The sequence below is a fragment of the Solanum dulcamara genome, chromosome 9 (genome assembly GCF_947179165.1).
Source record: "Solanum dulcamara chromosome 9, daSolDulc1.2, whole genome shotgun sequence".
Taxonomy (NCBI): Eukaryota; Viridiplantae; Streptophyta; class Magnoliopsida; order Solanales; family Solanaceae; genus Solanum; species Solanum dulcamara.
The window spans coordinates 1306496-1330992 of record NC_077245.1 but is presented as its reverse complement, the minus strand read 5'-3'; the positions used below and the strand labels follow the sequence as shown (position 1 = coordinate 1330992).

Genomic DNA, 24497 nt, shown 5'->3' with positions numbered 1-24497 from the left:
GCGGGAAATACGACTGAGATGATATGGACATGTGAAGAGGAGAGACACAGATGCCCCAGTGCGGAGGTGTGAGAGGCTGGCCATGGATGGTTACAAAAGAGGTAGGGGTAGGCCGAAGAAGTATTGGGGAGAGGTGATTAGACAGGACATGACGCAGTTACAGCTTACGGAGGACATGACCTTAGATAGGAGGGTGTGGAGGACCCACATTAGGGTAGAAGGCTAGTTCATAGTCTCGTTATTCTTCTCTATTCATAGGTGTAGTAGTGCATTACGATCTCTTGCGCTTTGACTTCTGATTTCTGTTATTTCTGTTATTATTTATTACTTTCTATGCTTTGATTACTCAATTTTACCTGTGACGCTTTCATTATTTATTTAATCGTTATTTGTTATTAGTCTTTATTTATTTGTATTTATTTGTCATCTATTTGTTATTTGTTTGTTGTTTTTCTCATAAAGCTTTTAATTTTCTATTCTTATCTAACATTTTTTATGCATTTATGCTTTTACTGAGCCGAGGGTCTCCAGGAAACAGCCGTCCTACCTTGGTAGGAGTAAGGTCTGCGTACATTCTACCCTCCCAAGACCCCATGTTGTGGGATTTCACTGGGTTGTTGTTGTTGTTGTTGTTGTACAATATAATATTTTATTAAATTTTAATCAACTTCAATTTTTAACTTTATCATTTTCTCAAGTCCAACACTTAAGTTTTGGAATATAAGTTTCTTGTACCCATCCCCCGGGTGGTTCCTCAATTGTTTAGCTTGGGGTTATTTTTTTGCTACAAAAATTTGATCTTTGGTGTATAATGACTTTAGTATTGCTTAACTAAATCACTTTTTTCGTATAACAATAACTCTAGTATTACTTAATTGAATCTACAGTAGCTTTCATGTGGATTGTTCATATAGTAAGTATTTGTGTCTATTGGGATGCGGATGAGTTCAATAAATTTATTATTTTCAAATAAAAAAATAAAAAAATTGAACCAAACTGAACCAACCCACCCGACAATAACCAAACCAACGGTTATTTTTTTGGTTTGGTTTTAGAAATTTAAAAATCGATTAAATTGGTTTGTTTTGGTTTTAACCAATAAAGCTTTCTTCAGGATTTGGCCCGAACCGGAACTGGGTTTGTTTGGCAACAACCAAGCGCTAACGTCGATCCAAATCGAACCATGAACACCCCTACTTATCAGGAATTCAAGTTCTATCGAAAACTATCACTCTAGATTGAGATAGTGATAAAATTTGCATATATTCTAAACCTACTTATACTATTTTTTTTATTTTGGTTTCCCAATCGGTGTCTGAAGTTTGTGGATTCCCGACTAAATTCGGATCGAGCACTGTAGGGCCCATTCGAGAGTGACGCTCCCAACAAGATTTTTTCCATTCCAGGGCCCGAACTCAAAATCTTTGATTAAGGGTGAAACAGTCCACCACTGCACCACAACCATGTTGGTTACTTATAACCCATTTATGAGAGTACATTGGACTTATTGTTATGATTTATACTTATCAACCACTTTAATCAGTTAAATCTAATCTTGCTAAACAAAAATCGAAAAAGAGAAAATCTCGTAAAGACTACTATCTTCGTATATTAGATGAACATCTTACTAAAAATATTTGTCCCATATTACTCGATCACTTACTAAATCAAAATAGAATTTTTTTATTATTATTTTACCCCTACAATTAATATGGTCTTTTGAATGTAAATAATTTTCAATACTAGCTATATATTCTATGTATATTGTATTGATATAAACAAAAAGTAAAATGGTAAATTCTTTCAATGTATTAATAATTTTTTATTCACTGTATAAAATTGAAAGTGCTCATTAAATATGAAACGGGTAGTACATAATTGGGAACAAAGAAGTTGTACACAAGTTTGGAATTAAGTTTCTCAAAAAAGAGAAGATCATGCAAAGACTATTCAAAAATAGCATTGTGTTCGGCGTGAAGAAAATATTAAAACATTTTATTTCATACCAAACACAATCCTAATTGCAGGTGAGGGTCGTATGCAAAAGTTAGAGGGGCTATTCCATGATTCAATAAACTATAAGGGGGAGTTGCGTGGTTAATGAAACTATTATACTTAATAAAAAAGATTATTTTTTTTATATAAAATATAATAATAAGATATCGAAGTCTAGGTTATGGTCCAAATTCTAAAACCCTGCAACTCAAAACAAAATTCTTAAACCCTTACAAAATCAAGAATCAGCAGTCATCCTGTTCCAATGGCTACCAATTTCTTGTTCGAACAACCCAGCGATGAAGAAGTTGAATATGAAGAGGATGATGACAATGAAGAAGAAGAACAAGAAGTGGAAGAAGATAATGAAGATGCCGACCCCAAACCTCGAACAAATAAGAAGCCGCAATCTCCATGGGACTTCTCTTCTTACTCTGAATCCGTCGCTGATGAACACAGCTCCCGTAGAACCACCTCAATTGATTTCAAAATATCAAAAGCCCGTCAACAACTGTCTGCCCCTATAGCTAAACCAATCGAGGAAGATTCCGATTCCGACGATTCAGAACCTCACCGCCAGGTAAAACTGCTTACTTTTGCAGATAGCTTTAATTTGTTCTTAAAGTTAAATTATTTATTGTTGAGTTGCACTTAGTTTGTTCTAAGTATTTGTTATTGGGAATGAAATGGGGGTGAATATAAAATGGGTGTAGGGGATTCATATGGAGACTGAACTAGTTGTTTAATTACTTGGATAATTTCAGGAAGAGTACAAACCCGAGGATGATGATGGTGACGATGACATAGATACGCAAGTTGTTGAAAAGAAGCCATTTTTTGCCTCATCAGAAGGAGTTTCGTTTCATGCGAATTCGTTTATTGAGCTTCATATCTCTAGGCCGTTGCTTCGGGCTTGTGAAGCATTGGGTTACAGTAAGCCCACCCCAATTCAGGTGTCTTTCCTTGGCAGACCTTGAATGTAATCATGAGCATCGTCTGCATCTCAACTCTTGTATTAATGTACATTTATTTCTATTTAGGCTGCTTGCATTCCACTGGCCTTAACCGGCCGAGATATATGTGGTAGTGCCATTACAGGATCTGGAAAGGTACAATTTTGTGATGTTAGATCCAATGTACTTATATTTATCTAGTTGTCTTAGTTGGTTATGTTTTGATTCATGCTCCTCTCTTCCTTTTTGTCTCTTCAGACAGCTGCCTTTGCCTTACCGACACTGGAGAGACTATTGTACCGTCCAAAAAATAGGCCTGCAATTAGAGTTCTTATTCTTACTCCAACAAGAGAGCTGGCTGTTCAGTAAGTTCCCTTTTCTCTTTCAAAAAAAATATGTGTGAGAGTCGCGAGTGCTGCTTTTTCCTCAACCTTGTTCTGTTCTCATTTATTATCTTTTCTGGTGTTTCCAGTACCTGTGGGCCAAAGCAGGTCCCTTTTTTTGTGCAACTGAGACTATTAAGATTTTGCATCTGATACTTGACCTGATTGAATAAGAACGTATTTGGTTCCAAATTGCAGATATGTTTTCTTACAAAATGAAATTCCATCCAGGAATACAGACAACATTGATTCTACAATAATTATATAAGCTTTCTATGTCCAAACTTATAGTTTTATCATTTAAAGATGGGATTTTTTTTGCCCCTTGAATGAAAATTATATTCTATCTTCGCCTTTAATTTATATACAGGCTACTATTTTTTTTGTATTGTATGTCGTTTGATTCTTCTCAAACCCTAATAGTGATTGACTGGGCTAAGTCTTAATTGTGCTATCCAGGGTTCATAGTATGATAGGTAAACTTGCCCAATTTATGCCAGATATCAGATGTTGTCTGGTTGTTGGTGGTCTGTCAACCAAGGTATGCTTAGCTCTTTCCTGATCCTTCCTAGGGAAGTTTGAGTTTGTATCTCGGCTACTACTTCCAACAATTATGGGAATGTCGTGCTCTATTTCAGGTGCAAGAGGCAGCCTTGAGATCAATGCCTGATATTGTCGTGGCCACTCCAGGACGTATGATAGATCATTTACGAAACTCCATGTCAGTTGACTTAGATGATCTTGCAGTATTGATTCTTGATGAGGCTGATCGTCTACTAGAGCTGGGTTTCAGTGCTGAAATTCGTGAGCTGGTATGTCTTCAACATCGTGGTTTCCTTTTCTATAGAACAAAAGGTAGCTGTGTGACAAGTTGTATGCATATGAAATCATAACTATCTTATTAAATAACATATTTTTACTTATGTCAATAAGCTTCCACTGTAATGCAAAGATATGCCTTCTATTTTGCAAGGAATTTTTTTATTAGTTTCATTTACTATAAAAACCTTCAAGGTATGGAATATTACCTCATTAACTGTTTATTTAATCTATATAGAAAAGGATGTCCAGAAGTTACTTCCATTTCTGCCAATAATTGTTTTTGTTCTGGTGGGGGTTTGGGGGGTTGTCCTATGAACACAAATATGATTCAGTTCTCAAAATAATATGTCCCGGGCTTTATACAGGTTAGATTGTGTCCGAAGCGGAGACAGACCATGTTGTTTTCTGCTACAATGACTGAGGAAGTTGATGAGCTCATCAATCTCTCACTGAATAAACCTTTGCGCCTGTCAGCTGATCCATCTACGAAACGGCCTGCCACATTGACTGAAGAGTAAGGCATCAGCAAGTTCTACTATACTATTAATATTTGTTTTTTTTTTTTTCTTTCTGAAAGGGATTTTAATTGTTAAGTTCTCAAGAGTGAAAGCTGATGAAACATTGTCTGCAGGGTAGTTAGAATACGGCGCATGCGTGAAGGAAATCACGAAGCTGTTCTCCTTTCATTGTGCACCAAGACCTTCACTTCCAAAGTGATTGTTTTCAGGTTTTCAGCTAGCTGTATCTAAAATAGCATTTTCTATTGTGGTATGGTATATCGTGTAGTCCATTTCATGCCCTATGACATATATTATCTTTTGGGGTATGACTCTTGATTAATGTAGGACACTGCAACATAGTTTCTCTTCTTTGATTGTATCTTCTAGACTTCCACTTGCCTTATCTTTTGGTCCAGAAGTCTAAATTATGTGGTTGTCTTGATAGTGGTACAAAGCAAGCAGCTCATCGGTTGAAAATTATATTTGGTTTACTTGGTTTCAAAGCAGCTGAGCTACATGGAAATCTTACACAAGCCCAGCGTCTAGATGTATGTTCCATCAAGTGTGTTTTCTGGAATCGTATTAATAATTCGTGGAGAAGTTTCTTATTAATTTTTATTTTTTAGGCTTTGGAACTTTTCAGAAGACAGGAAGCGGATTTTTTGATTGCAACCGATGTTGCAGCTCGTGTAAGATGATTCTTTTCAATTGGTTTTGTATGATTATTCTAAGCATGAAGTTGTATTAAGTATGCAGTGCTCCCCTTTTGTCAGTTGTGTCCTGCTGACATCTATTTTTGCTGTTATTATCGGAGCAGAATTAGAATTGTCTCTCTTATTTTACTGTTGACTCATTTTTATTTCCGTTTTCAGGGTCTTGATATTATTGGTGTTCAAACTGTTATAAATTTTTCTTGCCCACGTGATCTTACTAGGTAAGTTGCAACCCTTCTTCAAAAATTTGTTTTACGGACACTTAATGGCTGTGCTTATAATGTCTTGTTTGCCATGATCTTTTGCTGGCTTCATGATTTCCTTTTTTGTTTTTACTGCTTATATGCTTATAGTCTATTTCTTCTCTTGTTTATACTTCTACAAATGTGTTCTGGTAGTTTGTACAAGTGAACTCTTTAGGTACTTTATGCAGTCCTGATTTCCTTTTCCTTACAGTTACGTTCATCGAGTGGGCCGGACAGCTAGAGCTGGTAGAGAAGGGTATGCCGTTACATTTGTCACAGATAATGATAGGTCTCTTCTTAAAGCCATTGTGAGTATCCGTCTCCTCTATTCAACATCTTTTAGCTGTGCCTTTCAATCACTTGATTTGTCCTAGTCCATGAGTCATTTCATTCCGACTGGTGGGAAATTGTATGTTCGAAATCATTGACCAATTAGATTTCTGGTGCGTTTAGTATCTCATATCTGTTTAGTTCTGTCTAAACTCTAAAGCAACAATGCACTCTTTCTATTTTATTTTTTGGGGAGATAAGTCCATGTTGATATTTTACTTAAATCTCATGCATGTTTTTTAGGTACTCCTTTACTTGATAAAAAACAGAGTACTTTTACAGTTTAAAATTAAAATAGGTGTATCTCTGTCTATGCAGTACCGGTATAACCATCTGTACTTTTTTTTTCTATGGAAATGTATTTTAGATCAGTTTGAAAATTGCATCTTTAGCACCATTTTACCTATCAAAGAGAAATTGTGTTTTTTTGAACCATTGGTGGTTAGATGTATGTGTTGTGTTTGTTCTATTATCCTTTTTTTTGGTCTCTGGCTAAAGCAACATAGTGACGGTTTAATTTTCTTTTAAGAGTATGTGCTTATTGACCATTCACTTAATCTCAATTTTTTTGGTTATCAGTCAGGGTATAAAAATAAAATAATCATTTTTCTGTCTATGCGATACCTGGTACAAGAACCAACTAGAATCACAAACCGCAATTTTTTCTATTAGCTGCTTGATCTAAAGATGTGCTTGGAGAGTTATCCCCCGATCCTCCAAAATAAAAAGATGTGCATAAAGACCTAAAAAATATGTTACAGGTTAAACGAGCTGGATCAAGGCTAAAAAGTCGAATTGTAGCAGAGCAATCTATAACTAAGTGGGCACAAGTGATTGAACAGCTTGAGGATCAAGTGTCTGCAGTTATGCAAGAAGAGAGGTGTAATTTCATCACCTTAACCTTATACTGAATTTGATAACTAAATTTATTTATTAACCAACTCCAATTTTGGTTACTGCAGGGAAGAGATGGCACTAAGAAAAGCCGAAATGGAAGCAAATAAGGTAATGTATCATCGTAAAGTTTGGGAAGAAATTGCCTCATGTTGTTGAAGTCTGAAGACACCCTCTTAAAGAAGAAACTCATTAAATAAATGCTGCATGGCTTAGTATGACGTGGTTTTTGACTTTGCAGGCAGAGAATATGATTGCCCACAGGGGTGAGATTTATTCACGTCCTAAAAGAACATGGTTTGTCACAGAAAAAGAGAAAAAGCTAGTCCAAAAAGCAGCAAAGGTGATTTTCCACTTTGTTGTACATGGGCTGCATTGACATTTTATATAATGGCATGAAATCCTATTCTGTTACTTATGATACTTGTTCGTTTTGTTAGTACTTTTATCTCTTTTTTGGTTTTGTCGAAGAACAACTTATAACATTGTTTCGGGATATTCATGGGTAAGGCTCTTGAATTAAAATAATTTAAATTCTTGAGTTGCCCAATGTATCGATCGTAAATATAACGAATAAGAAGCTTGGTCATAATTGACCAGGTGTATTGCAAAGGACTTAGCAAGAAATCTGAGGACGGTATGGTGGAAAATAGTCCTTGCACTCCTTCCTCCATATTATATTTAAAGAAAACTCTATTTTGTTTTGGATAAGAAAGAATATCCTGATTTGGATGGATCAATGGTCATACCTTCTAAAATTTGCAGTAAATTCCTATAGGACAATTCTCTGAACTTTTTAAATCTTGACCTTGTTTTAGAAATCCTTAAATTTAAACTAGGTGAAGTAGGGTTAGGCTCACAAAATCCGAGGAGTTCTTCTGTGTTCAGTGTTTTTTCTGCTGGTACTAATACACGTATATGTTGTTAGTAATGCTTCTTGTTGATTAAAATATTAGCTGACATGCAAATGCCATTCCAGGAGAATGCAGCAGCCAAAGAAAATGGATCTGAGAGCAAGGTAATGAGTGCAAACCAAGCAGAAGACCTGAAGATGAAGGAAAAGAGGAAGCGAGAACGAGAGGTGCTAGTCATCCTGTGTGCTTTTTGTAATTTGAATACAGAATTGCGTTTGGTTCTCTATTCGTCATTCTCATTGCTGAGCTGATTATTATAGAAAAATCTGCCGAGAAAGAAAAGGAGGAAGTTGGAGGCTGCTCGAGAGCAATTAGAAGATGAAGATGACGTAGATGAAGTAAGCATTTTCTCTTCTTCGCTTAGTTTCCTGTTGTCTCAAATAAGTGACTGTCAGGTCATCATCGTATATAGTAATCAATATATGACCCTTTCCCATTCTGTATATTGCATCTTTTTATTTGGTTCAACTGATTCTAACAGCAGCAACAACAACAGCAACAGGGCAAAGATAAAACAAAAAAAGAGAAATCTGGAATTTCCCTAGTTGATCTTGCTTATCGTCGAGCAAAAGCAGTCAAGGCTGTGAACAAGGCAGTTGATGCTGGCAAGATTGTTAGAAAGGCAGGGAAAAAACCAAAACCGAAAAGCAAAATATCTGAATCAAGGACAGAAGAGATGCAGGATCTTTTTCAAAATGATATGAGTGAGAAGAAACAAAGAAAACCACTTCATACTGGTGGAAAGAAGAAGTCCTCATTCAAGAGCAAGTCACGGTACGACTCAAATTTTAAAACTTTTCCCAGTGCATTGTTTATTAAAAGATAAATAAGTACTCTATTAGCTTTGGAAAAGTAGTTTATTTGTCTATTTGAAAAATGTTAATCTACGTCTGATGTTGACTTTTAGCTCCAGAGTCAGTTTTCTGATCATATTTTCCTGTATCAGGATATATCCTTACATCATTTGAATGTGCAGGTACAAGAGGAGGTAAACACTTGCAATACACCACGGAGATGAACTGGAAATCAAGATACTGGAACAAGGCAGGCTCATCAAACATGACCTACCCCTTCGTAACAAAGGTTGATTATGTTAACACTTACTCGAGATCTCCACTTATGAAATTCGATTGTGGAAGACAGAATTTAGTCTGAAGAAGAATTCGCCTGCGACTTTAACTAAGACAAGTAGTTTCTTAGAGTTTTGCTGATATTGAGTTTGAGCTTGTAGTTTTATTTTATGAGTAGGTCCCCATTTCTTAGTTTCAATTTTGTGGAGTGTATTTATCTCGCAAGTATTTGTTTTGTTTGGACTACTCCATGTATCTGTACATGTATTCGATTTTGACAAAAATATTTATTACTCTTTGTACCAAATTAACCATTTTTTTGCACTTCTCGTGAAACATAAAAATCATACTTGGAAACTTCCATTCTTGTAAATATTCTAATTCTCCATAAAGTCTCTTGTGTTAAATAAGGAGTCCAGCGTCGAAAGGACATGTTTTTTGATCAATTGCATCAATTTAAGTGAAGAACATATAAAGTATGATCAATAAGTATACGTAATCGGTAATTATAAGACTGTAGAAAAACTTTTATAAGCCAAGTAATTATAAGCTCAAAAAAATTGCTACCTAATTTATAAATATGTTACGATATTGTAGCTGATATCTTTTGTTGTCATCGAGATATCTTTCCAAAATAAATTCTAATTTGCTCCAATCCATTTGTCGTTTTTCATAAAAAAAATAAAATAAATGTATTTTCTTATGAATAATTTTAATGACATTTTAATTCTTTTAACATAAAAAATGGTTCATCAGCACTTTTTTACTGAATACGTACTACCGATTGATTATAACCGGTTTCAATATATTTAACCAAAGACGTAACAGAATTTAGCACCTAAATCTGTGCTCTTGGAAGTTGGCTATAGTACCCGTGAAAATATTTGAGATGCGTCTCAAGTTGTCACGAACATACAGGTATAAAAAACACTTAAGAATAATCAATTAACCCCAAATAGCAAGTGGAGCTGGTGAAAAATTACAAAAATTAAATTCTTTATATTTTTGAACTCTTTAGGAAAAATCCCGCCTTTCGACGACTATTGATTAATGGGACTATGGGAGCCCAAAAAGCTAATACGCAGTTTAAAAGATAAGACGAATTTCGTATTTTCTTTAGTTTTTGATGCAAGCAAAACTCTATAGATTATAATTCGGCGCCTCTTTACTATATATGGAAGTTGCTCCTTTCTTGAGCACGAAGAAAGTAGTAGTACTTAGTAAATTACTAAATGCGGCCGGCTATCTTTTTCCTACATTGGATAGGAAAAGGAGAAAGTTTTTAAATTTTCCTATATAACAGAGCAAAGGCCTGTGGAGTTGTTGTTTCTAAACTTTGATAATTTTTCATTCGGAATAATGGAAATCGAAAGTGTGTTGATGAGTTGTTTCTCCATAGAGAACAATCCTGGTGATATATTCGACTTGATTTTTGATGATGATGAAGAAGCTGGAGACGATACTAGTACTACTATTCATGATGAAGATCAAGTGATCAAGAATCAAAGACAGAGTGTAATAGCATACCCGATTAAAGTGGTCACCAAGAAGACTCTACAAATTTCTCTGCCGAAAAAACAGAGCAATTGCAATGGCATTACAGGAACAACGGAAAGCACCATGGAGAACTGGAATCCACCAAGTCTGGATATTTTTGGCTTAGAAGACGATGATCAATCGTGGCTGTTCCAAAGAAAACCTAAGCAAGCGCGAGTGGAGGAAAAAAATGTAGGCAGCAGCAATGACACAATTAGTGGAAGCAGCTCTACATTGTGGCAGCCAAGGGCACAATACCTTCCTGATGTTGATTTGTATGCATTGCCCTACACAGTTCCGTTTTGAATCATATTACAACTCTGTATAATTAATGTCCAAAAATAAATGATTGATTAGACAAATATTTATAAAAATTCACTTGTATTGGTTTAGGTATTAATTCATTGTGAATTAAATTATCCAACTCATATGTATTGATCCAATTTGATGATATAATTAAATATGAATTCGTGATTATTAGCAACAAGCTAAGTGATTAATATTCTATATTGGTTTTAAATCCAGCAACGAGGCAGCATTTTTCCGTCCCTGTAACTCAAACGTCCTGCATGAAAGTTGTAGCTATTGGATTTCATTGTAAAGTAGATGACCCTGAAAAAGCTGTGATCTCCTTTATTATAGTTCGTTATGAAAGATGGTTTTTGTTCGAGTGTAACAATTGAAAGCTTCTCTTCTGAGACTAATGTGTGGACTACCATCGATCTCATGCAAGACGTACCTCTCAAAGTCTGTCTTTCATCTTATGGGAAATTAGCATCAGCTGGGGTAATCGATGGAGTATTCTGTTGGATTGACAATGAAGCACAAATCATTCTTTATGATAGTGTCGATAGGCGTTTCTGGGCTTTGCAAATGGATGCCTTGGACACTTGGAATCTTGGAGTATCGGGTGGAGTTCTCTGTTATGCATCGTGGTACGAGGGAAAGATTACTCTGTGGTGCCTTGAGAGCAATATTCGTAGTCGAGATGCAGTATGGGTCAGGAAATATGATGCAAATTTACTCGAATGCTTCGAAAATAATCCTCCATCGGGTTTAGAAGCCGAGGTGATGTGTGTGGATATTCATCCTGCAATCCGCACATCGTTTATCTGAAAATAAATAGTAGCGTTGTTTTATATGACTTGAAAAAAAATATTACGGAATTTGTGTATGAAATTGGAGATGGAGAATACTTATTCTTTGCTTATGAATGGCATCAATGGCCGCGTCTTCTCTAAGAACTATCAAGAACATTAATTTGCAGGACATTCCAAAAAGTGCAAGTCTGATAGTTTTGCAGCATTTCAAGGATTTAGTGCAGGACATGATTTTGCAAATACTTCAATTTCTTTTAGATATAACTGTTGATAAACCAAATGGTCACTGAAAAGTGAGTTTTCATATTTTCTATGTATGGATGATGCATTGCATAATTTGTTATATATATATAAACAGTTCATGTGAAAGACTGGTAATTACTTATTTGATATGAGAAATACAATTTTGAGACCACTAAAAAGGAAAAAATGTCACATCAAGTGAGACTTGATGAGACATAGGAAGTAGTATTCCTCAAGTCTTCTATTCAAACAAAGCCACAGATAACCCACATTCTCTAACATACACCGGTTGGCATGATAACGTCATGTTCTAATGATCACTGCGTAAACTCTAATTAAAAAATTACTAAATCTTTCGTTATTTAAACTGAAGTCCTAATATCTAGAGAGGAGTTTGTAGAAGTTAATATACGTAATAAAAACATAGAAAGTTATGATAACTACAGTTTAAGATGCTTACAAAATCTCCTAGATTGGTTAGGAAAAGGAGAAAGCTTCTAAATTTTCCTATATAACAGAGCAAAGGCCTGTGGAGTCGTTGTTTCTAAACTTTCATAATTTTTCATTCGGAATAATGGAAACGTAAAGAGTGTTGATGAGTTATTTCTCCGTAGAGAGGAATCCTTTTGATATATTCGAGTTGATCAACCGTGACAATTTGATTCTTGATGATGATGAAGAAGAAGCTGACAATGACACTAGTACTGCTATTCATGATAAAGATGAAGTGATCAAGAAAGAAAAACAGAGTGTAGGAATTAAAGTGGCCATCAAGCAAACGGTACAAGTTGCTCTGCCGAAAAACAAGAGTAATTGCAATGGTATCACAGGAACAACGGAAAGCACTACAGAGTTGAAGAAAAGATCGAATATATAGTTATAATACATTCTTTCACAATTCAGTATTTTGCTTGAATTGACAGATGTACCTCTGTTATATATAAAGCAATATGCAAAAAACAAAGAGTTAGAATCATTGTCCTAGTGGCGTGATCAAAGCCAATGATAGTAACTTATATCATCTCGAATGTAACTATTCATAAAATTATGTATCGTGTGAATTGTATATCATCATAGTTCTTAATTTACCGACTCCCCTCGAACAAGGAAGCTTTGTTCCTGCTGAGGTGGCACATCTCGTTAAGTGAGGGAGAAGCATTTTGAACTCCAATTAATGCATAATAGTGTAAAAATCGTGTCACATATTTCTAATGCAGTTAGCTCAAATTTAATTAGGTTACTGATTAATTATTATCACAAAAATTTACGTGTAATTAACTTATAATTGACCTGTTATCTATAGTCCAAGTCGCACTAGACCTTTGTTTTTTAAAAAAATCAATCAACTGATTTGTCGGTAGTATAAAACCCAAGTTAGATTTTTCTTATATTGTGTTTAATTTATGAAGCCCTAAAATTATATAGTTGCAACTTGAAGGTAATAAGATCGGATCATTCACACTTTTGTTCCTATTTTGTGTTAACCTTTTACTTTGGCCCCTCGATCGAGATAATAACTTTTTTGTAGGCATAAGTTTATATGTTTGCATCATAATATCCATAAGTTATGCTCCGCGATCTTAAAAAAATTTATAGTCCCTTAGGAATAAGTTCAATTTCTAAGGATGAAAATTAAAAACCAATAATTTGGAAGGACAAATCGTGCAATTAAATAATTAAAAAAAATAGTTTTTTCATTGTTTTATATATTTGATGGAAATAAATACAAAACTCTATAAATTTATCATCTCTTTACTATTAGGGTTAGTACAAAGGCTTATTTTTAAGATTATAATTATATAATTATTTGATCTATGGTGTAGAATATTAGTTTTATATGTAATTTGTGTTTTACGACCCAATTATAGCTTTTGTAGTGAAGTTTGATACTTTAATCTGATCATATAATAAACATCTTGAAGACTTAATTAGCTAACAAGTTCCTTTCTTTTGATGTAATTATTGTTAACCCTCTTCAGAAAACTAGTAATTTGCTACTCTTTGGCATGACTCCCCTGTATAGGAATGTTTGGAGGTCGGAGATAAGCATAGAATAATAGTAGGTAGCCAGGGGGTAGAACCTTTTTGCCGTTATTTTGCTAGTATGTTTTGGTAACGTATGGTCTACCGGAAACAGCGTCACTCCCCACACAAAGATAGGGGTAAGGTCTTCATACATTCTACCCTCGCGATGATATGTTGTTGTTGTTTTTTGGTTGGTTCTCAATGCTTGTGGTTTTAGTACTAAATGAAATTATAGTGTGTACATAAAAATCAAATATTTGTGACAAGTCTGTAGTTAAATAACTTGTTGAATACTAGATTTTCGAAATTTGGAATTTGATTATGTATATGAAAATCTTTTTGTAGTTTCAGGTTTCTGAGATGACACGAGTGCCAATATGAGACGTCTATTCAAATCGTCTGATAAAAGTGTAGTTGAGTTGTCTGAGGATATCATAATCGAAATATTACATTGTTTGCCTTCAAAATCTCTGGCTAGGTTTGTATGTATGCGCAATCATTGGCAGAAGTGTATTGCTGATCCATCATTGGTTTATAGTTGTCGTTCTCAACGATGGAGTCCTCACCCCTATATGATAGGTTTCTTATGTCAAAGTAGAGATTTTCGTCAAGAATTTCCAGAAATTCGGTTTTTCTTCTCGTTGACTAAATCATCAGAAGTGATTGATGGTAGTTTAGATGAGTTAACCAATTTTCTAACGGTTTCATTCTTATCGCTGAGTATTTATTAAATAAGAGGGTTTACTAAGTTTATAATCCAGCAACGAGGCAGCATTTTGCCGTCCCTGTAACTCAAACGTCCTGCATAAGCCTGGCAGCTATTGGATTTCATTGTAAAGTAGATGACCCTGAAAAGGATGTGATCTCTTTTACTCTAGTTCGTTATGCACTACCTTGGATAGACTTTCGTTCGAGTGTAACAATTGAAAGCTTCTCTTCTGAGACTAACATGTGGTCTACCATCGATCTCACGCTAGATCTACCTCTCAAAGTCTCCCTTTTTAGATGGTCGAAATTAGCATCAGCTGGTGTAATCGATGGAGTGTTCTGTTGGATTGACGAAGAACCACAGATCATTCTTTATGATAGTGCCAAGAGGCGTTTTTTGGCTTTGCAACTGACTGAAGAGATGGATGAGTGGAACGGTTGTGCTCTTGGAGTATCGGGTGGGGTTCTGTATTATGCATTGTGTAATAATGAGGCAGAGATTACACTGTGGTACCTCGAGGGCAATATTCGTAGTAAAGATGCAGTATGGGTCAGGAAGTATGTTGCAAATTTAACCGATGCACTTGGAAATTATTATTATCTAGGGGGTTTTGAAGTCGAGGTGATGTATGTGGATATTCTTCCTGCTAATCGTCACATCTTTTATCTGAATATAAATGGTAGGGTTATTTCATTTGACTTGGAAAAGAATATTGCGGAATTTTTGTATGATACCGGAGAGGGAGACCACTTATTCTTTATTTATGAGTGCCATCAATGGCTGTGTCTTCTCAAGACTGATCAATTGGCAGAAAAGTAACTTTTTGGTTTATCTTCATTCAGCCCGGCCAAGGTTCTACTATAGAAAAATAAGAAAACTCATTCCCTACGGAGCAAGATACCAAGGATCAGTACGAGTGCGGAGGATATGTTGAGAGCATGTGTCATTGAATTTATACTCTTATCGGTTTCTTGATATTTAATTTTGTCTAGCAATTAACTACAACATGTTTATCGACAGTGGATAGTTTAATTTTTAACTTCATTCTTGATTGGTACCTCTCCCATTGTAAGCTTTTACTGAATATATTGTTATTGTTGTATTCTTGATTGCTACTGTGACGAGGTTTCTACTTCTAAAAAATTTAGTCTTTTGAACTGTGTAAATCTCAAGTATCAATCTGTTTCCTTGCCCATAGTCAGATTTAACTGCAAATTGCCTATTACATGAAGAAAGACAATGCTTCAAGTACTAAATTTCCAAAACATAATAATGTAATCTGCCACTGTTAAGTAGATTGTTTATATTCAAATTACATCAAAAGAAAAAGCAACATTTGGTCTTGCACTGAAGGGTCACACCTGGTGGTCAATGAAGTGGATTGAAAATCATGAAATCTCGAGTTCAAATTTAAACAAAAACAAAAAACAATAGGAGACCATGAGCAAGTCAACATGGACTCTGCAGTTATCAAAAAAATTAGAATAAGCAACATTTAATTTAAAATTACGTTTTTAACGAGGATAGAGTTAAGCTGCAATTTTAATTTGACCCATACACACATATAAAATAATAGACGATATAAATTTAGCAACTCTTTTTCCATCGAATCCATTGCAGGAAAAGGATTACGTGTAACTTTGAATCGTCAATTATATCAACCCTTTTTTAAGACACATAATAAAGCAAATTTTAACTTTGCAAACCCGTAAAATCATTACATAGGACATATTATTAAAATAGCAAGTATTGACTAATTGCCATCTTGAAATTTATTTCCTAAGGCCACATAATCATACTCAATACCCATAATTAGAAATTAAAGGAGTTTGTTTCTTTTTTTTTCTTTTTCATGCTCCTTTTATACAACTACTTCAAAAAAATAAAAACAAGCAATACATTTCAAATACATATCCGTACTTGCACGAATTTAAGTTCCCCCTACCCGAATAAACATCCATATTTGTACCTATTCATGTTCCCGGACCCAAACTCCACGAATTTTCAACCAGACACTTATCCGCGCAATTTCAAAGGGCGAGGAGAGTGGGTGTAGTAGTAGTAGTAGACTGAGGAGGATTTGTAAGCATGTGAACAACTTCCCTCATAGTAGGCCTAGCACAACTCTCTTCTTCAACACACATCATAGCAATCTTGAACAAATTGACAACACTTGCAAGAGGGTAACTATGTAGCCTTGAGTCAACGACTGCTAAAACCGAGGCTGCATCAGACGGCTGAGATAATTCGGACATTGTTTTATACACCCATCTCACAATATCTACACCGTCCCCAAATTCACCAACTGGCTTGTGACCTGTGATAAGTTCCAACAGTACAACTCCAAAACTGTATACATCACTCTTCTGGTCAACTTTCAATGTGTATGCATACTCTGTTTCATATCCAAACAAAAATGTAGCTCAGAAATACATTAATTGCACAATTTAATGTTTTGGACAAAGGTTTTAAATAGATTTGTCCTGGAGCATAGGTCTACTATTATTAACCCCAGTTCAGTAAATTCTAAAAGTTCACTGTTCTTGGTATTTGGTACAAGTTTGTCAAGTGTCTTTCATGAATTGGGAAAAATTTGACCAATAAAACAGGACTTTAATGTTTCTATACAAAAGGACTTAAAAGTCTTTGTTGCTCGAAATCTCCAAAAATGATGTTTCATCAGTGTCGAATCCTCTAAAAATACATTCTTTTGGAAGATCCGACATGTATCCACCGACGTTTTTTAAAAGTTTGAGCAATATAGCCTAAGGTTATATGCACAACAGTGTACAAACTTTATAGTACCATCGTAATTTAATCTATTATAGCAAGTTAATTAGTATCACATTTTATGATTATCAATTAATGTTTATCATTAAATTTTACCTGTAGTATACCACATAATTGTATAAATGTTTTATACAATAGTAGTGTTGAAACAGAAACTCATAAGAAAAGTTAAATTTATATAAATACACCGACAATGTAAAGAATTTATACATCATTAAGTCTGAAAAGCTACTTGTGTAATACAGTAACTAACATGATTTGGTAAACTAGCAAATGATGACAAGTAATCTACCATAGCAGGTAAAACTGACGGTGGATACGATTTAAATATGAAACTTCCTTCTTAAGTTGATTATTTATCAAAAGGATCTTGAATTTCAACAAAATATTCATTTTTTTGCAAAACAATACTAGAAAAATGAGGAAATTTAAGGGTGGTAGTTTACCTGGAGCAATGTAACCATATGAGCCAGCAACAGAGGACATGCACTCTGATGCACCAGCATCCTGCAAGAATTTGGCTAGGCCAAAATCAGCAACATGAGCCTCATAATCGGAATCCAGCAAAATATTATTGGACTTAACATCCCTATGAATAATCGAAGGAGAACAGTCATGGTGCAAATAACACAATCCCTTTGCAGCTTCCACAGCAATACGGTACCTGGTCTCCCACTTCAAATGTGCCCCTTTTGCACCATGTAACATTTCACCTAAGCTCCCATTCGACATGTATTCGTACAACAACAAGTTTGTGTCTTTGTTCGAGACATATCCTAGTAATCGTACGATGTTCCTGTGCCTGATCCTTCCTAGAGTTTGGATTTCAGCTGAGAAACCATGATCATGGTGTCCGGTACCTCGGCCTACAAGTTTCTTAATAGCAACGTCGATGCCATTTGACATCGACCCTCGGTACACTACACCAGCTCCACCTTTCCCAATTATGTTCTCCTCTTTTAAACACTCTAAAACATCCCCAGCTCTGAAATTGAGTTTCTGGAATGCTGTTAACTTCCAAAGTTTCGAATTCTTGAACTTTTCCTTCTTGATGAACAACACAGTAACTGCCAACAGCAATGCAACAGTGACTAAGATGATTACTGTAATCACTAATTGGGCAGTTGTGAACTTCCCGGAATGGATTTTGTGCACATTTTGTGGTGAATTGGAAGCTGACGGACAAAAAGTAGCATGAGGCAAACAGAGTTTTGGATTTCCTACAAAATAACTGTCATTGAAGAACTTTAACTGTCCGTTGGTCGGTCTCCTTCCAGAAAGATCGTTGTAAGAAAGATCCAAAACTGTTAAACCAGTCATCACTCCGACTTCTCCAGGAATGGCGCCACTCAGTTGGTTTCTTGACAAGTTCAGCGCGTTCAAGCTGTTTAACTTGGTGATTTCTTTTGGCACTTCACCAACCAGTTGGTTTCTGCTCAAGTCAACCAATGTTAGCTCTGAACATAGAGCAATCGAACTCGGGATTTCACCTGTTAAATTGTTGCCACTCAAGTTGATGGTCACGAGTTTATTCAAAGTCGCGATTTCTTGAGGAATTTCACCGGATAATCTGTTCATATCAAGTGACAGAGTAACTAGGTTCTTCAAGTTCCCTATTGATGGAGGAATGTTCCCAGTGATCCAGTTGTTGGAAAGCACAAGTTTAGTGAGATTATTTGCATTAATCTCTGTAGGCAGCTCACCGGTGAAATAGTTGTTATCAAGTTCAAGCATATCCAATTCAGGTAACTTGAAAAAACCAGCTGGAATAGTACCATTAAAGTAATTCTTCCTGACGCGAATTCGAGTAAGCGATTTGCACTCACCAAGGTGTTCAGGAATTGGACCAAAGAAGTAATTCTCCATTAGAATCAGAGTCTTTAACTTCCCCCCTTTACACAAATCAGGTGGTATCCTTCCAGTAAAATGATTTGTAGTAACATCAAGAAACAACAACCTCCCGTTACGCCCAAGATTTTCGGGCAATTCGAGGGTAAAATTGTTGCCCCAAATCTGCAACACTTCAAGATTTGGAAGGTCACCAATAAAAGGGGGAATTGGACCATGCAAGTTGTTTCTGAACAAGTTAATCAGTGTCAAATTCTGCAACTTCACAAAACTCTCTGGTATTTCTCCGGTCAGTTGGTTAAACGACAAATCAAACGACATCAGACTCTCTAAACCAGATAGTTCAGAAGGTATGTGACCTGATAATCAGAAACGAATACAAGATCTAAATTTTACGAATTCAAGATTCTAAATTTATTAGAATTATGAGTTCAAAACTTTATATGTATATAATATTTTGCGCATATACATCAATAATACACAACCTTTTTATAACAATCATCCTTCCACCATAATAAGATTTCGCTATAATATCTTCTATAATAACTATTTACTATAACATACTCTGTAATAACATTTCACTATAACATCTTCAATAATAACATTTCACTATAACATCTTCAATAATAACATTTCACTATAACATCTTCAATAATAACATTTCACTATAACGGCAAAGCTATTTCTGAAGCCAACTTTTTATGAACATTTCACTATAACGGCAGACCTTTTTCTGAAGCCAACTTTTGATGATATATTATACTCCCTTATACTAATTTGTTTGTTTTATTTTGACTTGACGTGGAATTTATGAGGGTAAAAGAAAAACTTTTGAGTGTGATCTAAAACTAAAGATACATACAATGTAACAAAATATCATTTAATGTTATGCTTAACATTCAAAGTAAAAAGTTAAAATTAAAGAGTTGCTAGAAAAGAAGAAAAGATAGAGATATTGTTTACGAAATGGACTAAAAAGAAGAGTAAACAAACAAACTGAAATGGAAAGTGTAGTATGTTTTCTTTAACAAAATTAAACTATAGCAGTCAAAAAATATCCAGATTTAATTGTATAAGTTAAAAATATGGTGGGTTGATGAATACCTGTAAGTCTGTTCATTTGTAGAAACAGAGAATGCAACTTCTTCAAATTTCCAAGAGTTGGAGGAACTTCACCATCAAGATTACTATTTCCAAGATCAAGAAGCTTAAGTGTACTAATATTACCAAACTCAGATGGAATACCCCCTTCATAACTATTATAATAACCCAATCTAAGTTCTTCAAGATTTGGTAACAAAGCCAAACTCTTTGGTATTTTCCCAGTAAGTGAATTTCCGTCTAAACCCAACCACTTTAAACTTTCAATATGAGAATAAACTTCAGGTATTTCCCCATGAAAATAGTTTCCTCCAAGATGTAAAGTTTCCAACTTTTTCAACTTTACAAACTCAGTAGGCAACTCACCAGTGAAATTATTGTTATAAATGTCAAAAGATTCAAGCTTTATTAACCCCAACAAGATTTCTCCAGGAAAAGGGCCAGAAAAATTGTTGTAAGAAAGATTAACATATTTAATACTAGAAAGCTGTGACATTTCCAAAGGGAGTGTACCAGTAATATTATCTCCAAAAATAGTAAGATTTTCAAGATTTTCTAAAAGACCAATTTCAGGTGGAATTGTACCAAATAGAGGAACATTAGTGATGTTTATAGATATAACATGTGAGTTATTGTTACATGTTACACCAGAAAAAGAACAATGGGCAAAAGGGTCATTTTTTTTGTTGTTGTTCCAATCAAGAAGAGAAGAAGTTCCAGGAGCAACCATGGATTCTTTGAGTTTCAAAAGGGTTTCAAGATCAGAGTTTGCATTAATGGTGGAAGCAAAAAAGATGAATATTTGGAGGAAAAGGGATATTTTGGGGGGGAATGACATTGTTACACTGTTAGCTTACTCTGGTTTGGACAAAGTTTAGGATAGGCTTCAGGCTATTTGAAGTGTCGAGTATTTACTACTGTTGCATTTGGCCAAAGTGGAAGGAGAATCAAAATTAACTTTTTCGCTTTGAATGAATATATGTGTAGCAGTGGCAACAAAGTGGAGATACAAGGGGGAATGGTACATATTTCCTCCTGTGATATACATTTTTTTTTATTATGTTGAACAATTTTATTTTTGTAGTATTTAATATGACAATTTATTAATTAAATCAAAACAGTGTTATATAAATTAAGAGGTATTGCATAAATTAAAATAAAAAAATATATTTTAATGACAAAATTGATCATTTTTATATCCTTTTGTTTTGATGGCTTTGAGACTCAATTAATTTAAATTTCCATTGTTAAAATTTGTTTAGGGGTTAAAATGCTCCTATCAAAAGTGATTTTAATTTTAAATTCAAATCTGAAATTTTTTATTAAATATAAACAAGTATCGACCACTTCACCATAATTTTCGATCATATCATTTTCATATTCAATTAGTTTTAAATCATGGCTCAATTGTTATTTGTGGTGAAAATTCCCTTTTTGAGTTGCTTAGATTATTCTTTTGGCTTTAGATTTATTTTTATTAACTTAAAATCAAGTGTTCATAAGTATTATTTATATTTATTTAAATACTTTTAAAATGTTTAAAATTATTTTAATTTAAACAATATTTAAAATAAATCAATTCAACTAGATTCTTAATCCTAAATTGGCTTTTCGTGTTTATGAATATATCTTTTTTTTATTTCATTAAGTATTTAATTACAGAATTCGAATCATAAAATACAAGTTCGACAAAATTCAATAGTTCAGGTTTAAGTCGTGTTTATGGTATAAAAAAAGTTGTGATATGTATAGATCTAACTAAAATGACTGTAGGAGCAGACTTTAGAAGCAATGGTTAGATGAGAAACAGAGGAAATTACTGACGGCTGCTGTAAATAATTTCCTTTGATGATTGACGGTTCTGAGTCTGTCAGCAGAGATTTATACTATAAAATAACAAAAATGATATCTTATGTTTTGGATAATTTCAAACTAGTTTATAATGTATAACTCCTTTTTCATTTTGGTCCTCTAAATTTAATAAAATAGGCACTTTTAATAGTAAATCGTGTATGTTAGATTTGACGGAAACTTTAAAAGAAAAAAATAAAAAAATATTGTCCAATCTTTATTACTAAAATACTTTAAATAATAACTTAGCTGAATTTTATAAGAAACAACAAAGCTTAAGTATATTTTCAAAATCAAAAAATTAAAACTAATAAAGAAAATATAATCTGCAACAAACAAAAAGAATATTCCAAAAAAAAATTTAGTCAACTAAATACACAATATGTCTTTAAGAAAATTATTCCGCTCAAATATCCGAGGTTAATAAAATATATTCTTTCAGAATAAAATAATTTTATTCTTCGATGTATTGATACCTAAAATCACAATTTCAGTAAACCACTCAAAAATAATAAAATATACTGAAATTTGTTTGTGTAGAATAAATAGAATTTTAGAAGATTTGAAGGAAAATAAACAACAAATACTATTTCTTCTATTTACTGTGTCTAAAGCAACATTTTAGCTTGCGATAAGAAGATTTGAATTAGCTATTTTGTTATTTCACTTAGTGCCCGTTTGGATGAGCTTAAAAAAAGTAACTTTTATGTATGAAGTGTTTTTAAAATTTTAAAGTGCTGAAAGTTATTTTTATAAATAAGCAGTTGAGTGTTTGAATAAAAGTGCTTAAATGAGGAAAATTATGTGAATTTTAGGGTTAAAAGAATAAAAATGGTAGTTTGAAAATTTAATTAAAATATAAGGGATATAAAAGTAATTTTCATGGTCAAAGAAAATGACTTTAAGCACTTAGAAAAAAAAAATTAGGAATCCTAACTTTTCATTTTTGACTGACTTTAAGAACTTTCTGGCTTAAAATTGGCATTAGGCAAACACGTTTAAAAGCTGAAAAGAGGCTTTAAGTTGATTCCAAACGGTCTCTTAATATAATTTCATAGCTACAACAATTGGTGCATTTATAGGTCAATGCAACATATGTTCAAACTATCTCAAGTGTTATTTTTACATTTTATTTCTAATATGTGCTACTTACACTTTCTTCTGACATATTTAAACATTTTTCATCTTATTTACTATAATTTAACCTCATAATCATTTTAACATCTAAATCTCTGCAACATCTATCTTGTATGCATAAGTATTAGACTCCTTTTTGCTTTCAAAACCTCTCATTGTGGATTATTAAACTTTAACAATCCAATATTCATTATCATATAACATAGCGATCTTATAATTATTCCGTAAATTGCTTGCCTTTTGACTTTGGTATGGTAGGTTTTCTTTCTTTGTTTAGTAGGCGTTTGACTATACAATTTCATCTCACGACATGAAATCAATATTTGGATATGCGATTTTATGTTGATTTCATCCCATGAGATGAAATACCAACTTCACTAAAAATTATGATTTCAGGAATTTCAAATTATGATATGAGATTTTTTAGATATAAAAATTGACCCGCAAGTTTATATTTTGTAAAAATTAGTCGTGTTTAATTTATATATATACTACCCATTTGTTTCATACATAAATAAAATTTATAATTCATATCATTACTTTTAAAATCGTTTATATTTCATATAACAATTATTCTCTCCAATATAAAATTTATTTTTACTTCAAATCAATTTTTAGTTTACCATTTATATTCACCAAATTCATTATTTTTTATCAAATTTATTACTACTTCATTCAAATCAATATCCAATAATAATAATAAAAAATCATCATTATATTGAGTGGATAAGACTAATCACTATGGTCTGTGGTATTAATTGCAAAAATAATTTTCTTAGCTACTAACAACTTAAACACTATAACTCATGTTCAATTTTATTTTTTTATTATATTAATTAAGGTTTGATTAATAAATTTTGTAATTTTTAAGAATAACTTTGTGATAATGTATAATGCGATTTTATAAACTTTTGTTTATTTGGTAAGATTGTATAAACAATTGTAAACAGTTTTGATAGTTTTACAAATTTTTATATTTATGAGAAAAACATACAATATAAAAAGTCTAAATCACATGTTCAAATAAAACTTTAATTTTATCTCACAATTTTATATCATGATTTTAAAAGGGAAACTTATATAAATATACAATATTAAGAAAATATTTACCATTTATAGCAATAAAAAATTTTTACTGAACATTTATAATACATTTATAATACAGTTTTAATACATATTGCAGAGAACTATTTATAAAACATATATAATACAAGTTTTATAGATAAATAATACATTTATCGCATACTTTAATAGATTTATAATACATTATGTCAATTTCTTACTACACAAACATAATATATATTTTAAAACACTTATAATACATTTATATTGTATGCA

The 24497-nt window shown here is 33.3% G+C and overlaps 2 protein-coding genes across 4 annotated transcripts; one reads left to right on the top strand and one right to left on the bottom strand.

The window, feature by feature from the left end:
- Nucleotides 1–2167: 2167 nt before the first annotated feature.
- LOC129903246 (DEAD-box ATP-dependent RNA helicase 28) lies at nt 2168–9130 on the top strand. 3 transcript variants are annotated; one of them, XM_055978754.1, is made up of 19 exons: nt 2168–2575; nt 2760–2948; nt 3036–3104; nt 3207–3313; nt 3791–3872; nt 3970–4143; nt 4519–4667; nt 4785–4880; nt 5099–5201; nt 5280–5342; nt 5526–5587; nt 5823–5919; nt 6703–6821; nt 6904–6946; nt 7077–7178; nt 7815–7916; nt 8010–8087; nt 8252–8523; nt 8726–9130. In XM_055978754.1, the coding sequence occupies exons 1-19, from the start codon at nt 2261–2263 to the stop codon at nt 8739–8741; spliced, it is 2238 nt and encodes a 745-aa protein (XP_055834729.1). In that variant the 5' UTR covers nt 2168–2260; the 3' UTR covers nt 8742–9130. The 3 variants fall into 3 exon arrangements, with proteins under 3 accessions (XP_055834729.1, XP_055834728.1, XP_055834727.1); XM_055978753.1 differs by having other exon boundaries at nt 8246–8523; XM_055978752.1 differs by having other exon boundaries at nt 8231–8523.
- A 7056-nt stretch (nt 9131–16186) lies between these two features.
- LOC129902525 (receptor protein kinase CLAVATA1) lies at nt 16187–21174 on the bottom strand. The gene is made up of 3 exons (XM_055977818.1): nt 20175–21174; nt 17669–19429; nt 16187–16827 (listed from the first exon to the last, which is right to left on the bottom strand). Exons 1-3 carry the CDS (start codon nt 21007–21009, stop codon nt 16463–16465), a joined length of 2961 nt encoding a protein of 986 aa, XP_055833793.1. The 5' UTR covers nt 21010–21174; the 3' UTR covers nt 16187–16462.
- Nucleotides 21175–24497: the final 3323 nt, after the last annotated feature.

Excerpts from the sequence above, each read along its gene's own strand:
- LOC129903246 (XM_055978752.1), top strand. The coding sequence starts at position 2,261 with ATGGCTACCAATTTCTTGTTCGAACAACCCAGCGATGAAGAAGTTGAA. Across the intron at positions 4,881-5,098 it reads TCCAAAGTGATTGTTTTCAG|TGGTACAAAGCAAGCAGCTC; the intron begins GTTTTCAGCTAG and ends TTGTCTTGATAG. Across the intron at positions 5,588-5,822 it reads TGCCCACGTGATCTTACTAG|TTACGTTCATCGAGTGGGCC; the intron begins GTAAGTTGCAAC and ends TTTTCCTTACAG.
- LOC129902525 (XM_055977818.1), bottom strand. The coding sequence starts at position 21,009 with ATGTCATTCCCCCCCAAAATATCCCTTTTCCTCCAAATATTCATCTTT. Across the intron at positions 19,430-20,174 it reads ACAAATGAACAGACTTACAG|GTCACATACCTTCTGAACTA; the intron begins GTATTCATCAAC and ends TCTGATTATCAG. Across the intron at positions 16,828-17,668 it reads ATATGGTTACATTGCTCCAG|AGTATGCATACACATTGAAA; the intron begins GTAAACTACCAC and ends GATATGAAACAG.